Here is a 6,942-nt window from a genome sequence, read left to right as displayed (position 1 = left end):
AAAGAGTATAGAGCGTAGGTAGGAAACGTTGACAGTAAAAGCGTTCACGGAATTGCCCTTCGACGCTATTAATAATACCGGAGGGTTTCACAAGAGCGGGTAATTGCGGCAAGAGTTTTGCCGCCGATGTATCCAATGTATCGGTCACGAATCGAACGCATTCGACGTCCACCGATGTTCGTATACGAGCACGGTCTCTCGGCGTGTGGAAGGTGTACGTGGTCCCGGCAAAAATCTCCGATACCGCTTGCGAGGGCATCATTCGCATCGCTAGAGGATTCTCTATCCGATTCACGATCTTTGCGAGTCCGCCTTAAGAAAACGCGCATGGGTGGAGGTAGAAAACCGCACGAGCGCGAGCGAGACAGCGAGACCGGCGTGTAACATGAAAATGAGAAAGAAAAGCAGGGAGTCTCGGAACACGCGAGGCGAGTGCGCATAAGAGAAGGAAAAGGGACAGAAAGGGGCAGTGGAGAGAAAAAGAGAAAGATCGTGTTGCCGTGGGGCCCGGGTGGAGCGGCGAGCAGCGGGTAGCCAAGGAACGAAGAAAAAGAGAGAGAAGAAATAGGAGCGAGGGAGTGGGAGAGAGTGGGAAAGAAGAACGAAGAGAAAAGAGAAGGACGGAGGACGCTAGTGGAGTAGAAAAGGGGAGAAGGAGAGTGGGATGCTGCGAGAGAAGCAAGAGAGTCGTGTGCAGGCGAGAGTGGACGGACGGCATACCACCACTACCGCTCCTTACCCCCCTCGATGCTTTCCACCTCTCCCTTTCTCTCTCGCGGCATGACTCTTATTCACGGGGGCCCGCTTCCCAACGGCCGCTTCTCTCTCCCTCTCTCTCTTTCTCTCTCTCGCTCCGTCTCTCTCCCTCCCGCTATTCCTGTGGCCGTCCCCGTGGTCCCTCTCTTTTTCTCTTTCTCCGGGTCCGTGGCGGTTCTCTTGTGAGTCAGGGAGAGGTGCAGCGTCGAGAGCTCGCGAAATGCCAGTGATTCGACGCGACTTCGACTACGCGCACTACGAGAGTTTTTCTCCTCGCGAGACGAGGGGACCGTGTGCTTCCCGATGCTCGTTCCTCTGCCCTCCGCGATAAGGGTGGACCCGCGTCGCGACGCTCGGCGCCTCGAGTACGCCCAGACGTTCCACACACATACGCACGCACGCACGCGCGCGCCTACATACGCAACCGGCCGCTACCCTTGCTTCGCTACTTGCGCCACGCTGATACTCTTGCTTATACTACTAGTGCCGCTACTATTGCTCCACTTTTTTTTCCTTCTCTTTTCTCTCTCCGTTCTGTATTCCTTTATCGCCATTTGCCGCGTTTCGGCTCGCAATATTACTATATCGCTATCTCTGTATTACCATTCGACTTTTCTCTTCCTCTCTGTCTCTCTCACCCTTCCTATCTTTCGGTATTTCTTTCTTCTTCCTTTCCTCTTCGTCTTCTCGCCCGTTGTCACCTTTTCTTTCGACATTTCACTTCCGTTCACGGTAAACACGGTGTTTACGTCTAGTACAGACGCGTATAAAATAGAAGAATTCGGCGCGTGCGCTTTGCGGACGTTTCGATGGTACGGTCTCGTGAACGGTAGTTACGTGCCGCGATGGACGCGTGTCCTACGTCGACTTGTTCTTTCGCGGCTAATTATTTTTCTCCATTCCTTCGGATAGTCGAAGGACGAACGCGATCATCGGGGTTATCAAACTAGAACGAATTCCCGGCAATCGTTCTTTTGCCGTCGACAGAGTGTCGTAAAAAGAATCCGGTCGAAGGAAGGAAAGCTTGTGAAATAGGTTCTCGTGGGCGAGGAACTCGCCGGCGAGAGAGGCGACTCGATTTCCCTAGTTCCCTAGGGCTGACCTTACTCCCTTAACCGGCGTGCCGGACCCGAGAAAAATTCACTGCCGTGTATCGAACCGAGAGAAACTGGTACTGCACACGGTCGATGTCTCCCTTTTATTTAAAAATCGTTCGAGATGGACTAGATCTAACTAGACACCTCGATCCGTATCTACCGCGTCGGCGTATCGAGGTTCCCCTCTCGATAATGCCTATTCCGCGCCGTCTTTTTCCTCCTACGATATCGCTCGCTGCGCAGTCGCGGCAATTAGCGCGGTAATTTATTTTTACCGACGCTCGATTACGCATGCGCGTCGCGTAATTTCAATCACCAATCCGAATAGTTAATTTCGATTCGAAACGTAGCAACGTTCGTCGCGCGTTCTCGCAGGCTTTTACGGAAAATCTGTGTCTGGTAAACATCGTGTTCCTGCTTTTCTGCAAAAGCAATAGCGGTCGGTGGAGCGTGCTTCTCGAGGCCTCTGTGTGACCGTGATTTACTGTTCCAGCGAAATACCGGTACCACGAAATTCGTGATATAATCGTGGCGTAATCCGATAGCCGGACGAAATCGAAGAACCATCTTTCGCGGAATCCGTTCGCAACGATAGTTCTAACCTAGTGTGCCACGGAAACGTAAATGCAAACGTGTGCTGTTGTTGTGCCAAAATCTTCAAAATAACGCAGAGTTTGGTCCTCTGTGCCCGACGTCGTGAATATCGAATAACGGAAAAAAAAATGGATAAAAGTTGGAACGATCGTGAGACATAGTGGCTGTCGTTCGGAGTGATTTGGTGGAGCGAAGGATCCGTGTGCGGCTGGCAACGGGGTACAGGCTCGTGGTCGACGCGAAATAATAAATGGTCGGGAACGTGGAGCGAAGGAAAGGGTGAAATCAGTGTCGTAATCGTTCGAGGGCGGAGAAAGTATCGTCGAATGTGTTTTCAGCGATTCTAGATGCTTTCGGACGAGGCACATATATGGAGAACAGTATCGGCTCTCGACGCGGGTTGGACGGTCGTGAGCGCAGAACGTGTTGCGTCCTCGCGTGCAGGCATTCGGCAGGCTGAAAAGAGATGCGCGGTTTCGAAACGTTAAATAACTCGAGGTAAACGTTGCGCGGAGGTTGAAGAAATTTCAAAGCGAGTTTCCTGTTTGATCCGCGATATTAATCGCAGCCACGGCGCGGTTACCGCTATCGAAGCATAGTTTCCTCGAGGCAGAACGCGCGGCAGGAAGATGGTTCCGCCGGCGAGGCAGCGCTGATACGCGTTACCTCGAATTAATCCGCCGCTACGCGGCTGCGCGTTATTTTCCTCGCGGCAGCGGCGGGTTGCAAGTGCCGAATCGCTTTTTGCCGAAGGATCCTGCCCGAGCGGAGGGCAGCTATACGAAAAGGGTGGAGGAGAAGGCGGATAAAGAGGAAGAAGGAGCGACGCGGCAACGGCAGGTCGAAAAAGGAAAGCCACGTTGATTCGCGACTGGAAGACCTCGGAGTTGCACCTTAAGATCGCAGAAACGCGCAAGCGTGCACGTTCGCCAGAGCGACCAGCAGGGAGAAAGAGAGAGAGAGAGAGAGGAGAGAGACCGGAGCAGTGGAGAAGAACTACGATACAGATGAAAGAGAGAGACGACAGGAGAACCAGTGCAGCCTCGCAACCTCTCTCTCTTCCTCTTTCTCTTCCCTTCTCGCTTTCTCTTTCTCCCTCTCTCCGTCCCCCTTTCTCCCACCCTCTTTCTCCCCGTCTCTGTCTGGCTAGCGGCGAGGATAGAAGGACTCGAGGAGGACGCATGGCTCGCTGGAGGAACCAAAACGAGCCCTTCGTTCGCGAGGAATCCTTCGGCGACTCCTTCCAAGGGATATTCGATTCGCTGTGCGAGATAACTCGCTAGCAGCCAAAAGCGGAAACTAAGCTAAATCGGGAGGCTGCTCGTAGTCGGGGAGGATAGAAAGGGCGAAGAAGAGAGGAATTTAGCGGGAATATCGGCGCGGATTTTTCGCCAGACTATCGTCATCCGGTGGACGGCGCGGAATACTGCGTGAAATTCGAGAAAGTGTATAAAGCAAGGTAACGGCCCACGTTGGTATCGGAGGTAAATAACGAGAGAAATTTTCGAGCCTCGTACACATGAGATCGCGGTATTCGAAGAAAAAGTCACGGAGACGCGTGGAGGAGCCGGGAAAGGGATAGGGAGGTATAGGATGAAACGCAAGACGATCGTTTGAGCGGAGAGTCCGCGAAGGGCCGAACTCATGAGGCCGCTGTCCTTCGAGAACTTGAGGAGGCTCGTCGGCCGCAAGAAGGACCGTAACGAGCCGTCCTTCAAGCGCAGCGAGTCCTTCAAAAGGATATCGATAAGAAAAAGTTATCTGGACCGGGGCAAGAGACGTAACAAGCTTCAGAAGAACCTGGAGCCGACGGTCGCTCCTGCCATCGATTCCAACCTGAACGAGAAGAAGCCTATCGAGAAGCAGATGGTGATAAAGGAGCAGAAAGCGAAAAAGCTTCAGGACGACACTCTGAGCCGCGAGTCGATAAGCTACGACGAATGGTTGCAAGGCGTTAGCTCGTCCTCGCGCGAGAAACTGGACGAGGTGCACCGGGAACAGCAGCAGAACAAGCAGAACAAGCAACACGCTCTTGGAAAGAACAATATTTACAAGTTCCAAAAGCAGAACGACGCTGACCACGTGGCCGAGGATCTAAAGGTTCTCGAGTTGGACGCGTCGCCGGTGTTACCCTCGAAGCCGTTTCGCGTCTCCGGCGAGACGATCCAGGAGAAGAACAGCCAGCAGCAGGATATCCTGCAGGTCCAGGAGCCATCCGTCGAAGGACCTCCCAGCGTCAGCATCAATCTCGGTAGAATATGGAGGGACGCGGTACCGATGCCCTTTCCTTCCTCCTCGGGACCATCGGCCCACCATTCCCTGGACAGCGCTCTGAAGGAGAGAAAACCTCAGCCTACCGTGGCGAGGACGGTCTCCGCTCCGGAGAAGAGCATCGCCGGCAAAGACGTCTCCTCGGCGTTCGGTTTTTCTCTGAGGATCGCCAAGCTGGCCGATTTTCGTGCAGGGTTACTATCCACACTCGTGTTTCTTAATTGGCTCTCGTCGACGATGAAATTGCGAAACGTGAAAGTACCTAACCGAATGAGTTTCCATGAAAATCTTCTTATAGAAAGTTCAATGAAAAAAACTACACGGTCGCGAATGCCCGTGTAAATCGAGTCTCGCTTGCAAACTTTAATTTCTCGTTCAGAAAGTTTCGCGATTAGAGAGATAGCTTTCGAACAGCGCGTAGTTGTTCCACCTTTCGAGTCTCGAGTCTTCGCAGACATGTCCGGAGACGTGTGTAGGGGTATCCCCGATTTTGAGCCGACTAAAGATTTCGTCAATTTCATCGGTCGAGGATTTCGTGGTAGTCCGTGAACCCGATAATGACGTGACTTCAGGGGTACGAGGAATGGTTTCTTTAACCGAAGATCGAACAAGCCGTCGCCCAGCGTGAGTGCCGAGGGTTACTTCAAGAGGACGAACGCCTCGAGGCGGTCCAGTTCCCGACGTCGTGGACGGCGAACATCCCAGAGGACGAAGAAGCCTCAGGTTCAGTCGCAGCCGGTGCGATCGAACAGTCCCGTGTGGTTCGTTCCGCCGGAAAGGCGGCGTTCGAGGCGTCAGAGACGTGTCTGGCGAGAGATCAGATACTTCCCCGAGACCGAGATCCCGATGATCGAGAGAGTCGACGATTGTTCGTCGAATCTGTCAGACGATCAGTTCGACGACCTGAAGTTGTTGCTTTCGGGGGACTTCAACGACAGACGAGAGGGAGGCTTGAATTCGCTGGTCTCGTCCTCGTTGGGTTCCTTCTCCGCGACATCCTCCTCGTCGTCGGCTTGTCGTGGACCGAAGATCAGCGACTTCAACGAAGACAAACTATTCTCCGAGGAATTACGAACCAGCGGTGTCCTCGCGCGGAGAACCACATGGCGGCCCATGACTTCCAACTACTTCGCCAGCAACCAGTTTCTCAGCTTTCTGTCCAAGGGTTCGAGCAACCTTATCGGCAAAGAGAAGACGAGGACCGACTCGTCGATGTACTACAGGTGTCTCTCGTCTACCGACAGCGAAACCGAGGACGAGCCCAATCATCTCGGTCTCGAGCGCAGGAAGAGCTCTCACGCGATGCATAGGCAGCAACACTTGAAGAGGCAAAGGTCGGGACTCAGAAGAAGGCCTCTCAGGCGAAAATCTCAGCTCCGAAAAGCTTCCGGCCAGCCGGTCTTCCTCGTGCGAAAGTGCTCGTCCTTGAGGAAAAGACCCAGTAAGACTCGAGCTTGCGACGATCTTATTTTCGTAGACTTGCTTTTAGACTACCTCTGCAACCCCTAGTCTCGCTGCGAATAACTAATCTTCCTGCGCAGATTCTTGAATCCCTCTAGGGAAATTCTAGTTTCGTTACATGGTTCTTGCACCGATTTCGTCGATGATAGATAAGTTTGCCGATTCCCAGAAGTTTTGGTTCAAAAATCCACGCTGCCTTCGCGTAGATCGTTCGCCGATACGTCCATAATGATAAATCGATGGCTATTAGCTGGTACTGTAGATGAAAATAAACAGGTACGCGCGATCAACCGCGGAAACGAAAAGCCCGAGACCAGTCGTTTCGACTGGTTCGGTAGTCCCATCGGTATCAACGACATTGATCGAAGCCGGCAAGGTGTCTGCACTGGCGACAGCTGTCGGATCTCTCGATCGCAAACTCGCTCTCTACGCCTGTCTCCTTTTCGTCTGGTATTCCTCGTGATCAGCGTTAATCGCGTAACAGAATCGGCCGGGTTGGTTTCATTGCGGTTTTTGCGTTCGCTAAACTCGACTCGAAGTTATGCACGTACATACAGCTAATTCGTCGCCTCTTTCGACTTCTCTCCTCGAGAACGCGACCTGCCTCCACTCCCAGATCGTTCTGTACCCATACTCGCGTTCCTTCTCGTCGAGAAACGAATATTTCCCCGAAAAAGTTGATCACGTTCCTTATCTCGCGCGTCTAGATAGATCGCAGGTGCCTAATCGGCGTAGGGCAAACGAAACACTCAGCGCAGGAATG

The 6,942-nt window shown here is 53.0% G+C and overlaps 1 protein-coding gene across 4 annotated transcripts in view; it reads left to right on the top strand.

Annotated features, from left to right (window-relative positions):
• DIP2 (disco-interacting protein 2) overlaps nucleotides 1–6,942 on the top strand; it is a 39,975-nt gene that overhangs the window by 9,225 nt on the left and 23,808 nt on the right. Inside the window, exons 1-2 of one of the 4 annotated variants that reach the window (XM_017897141.1) lie at nucleotides 4,092–4,912; nucleotides 5,291–6,159. The exons of the other annotated variants lie outside the window; for them this stretch is intronic. Of the exons in view, the coding sequence (XP_017752630.1) occupies nucleotides 4,092–4,912; nucleotides 5,291–6,159 (1,690 nt within the window). Of the gene's footprint in view, nucleotides 1–4,091; nucleotides 4,913–5,290; nucleotides 6,160–6,942 lie in introns of those variants that run through there. 4 annotated transcript variants of the gene reach the window in all.

Source organism: Eufriesea mexicana, unplaced genomic scaffold (assembly GCF_001483705.2).
Source record: "Eufriesea mexicana isolate 0111107269 unplaced genomic scaffold, ASM148370v2 scaffold386, whole genome shotgun sequence".
Taxonomy (NCBI): Eukaryota; Metazoa; Arthropoda; class Insecta; order Hymenoptera; family Apidae; genus Eufriesea; species Eufriesea mexicana.
Note: the sequence above shows the minus strand (reverse complement) of the source record. Positions and strands in the feature narration are given on the sequence as shown.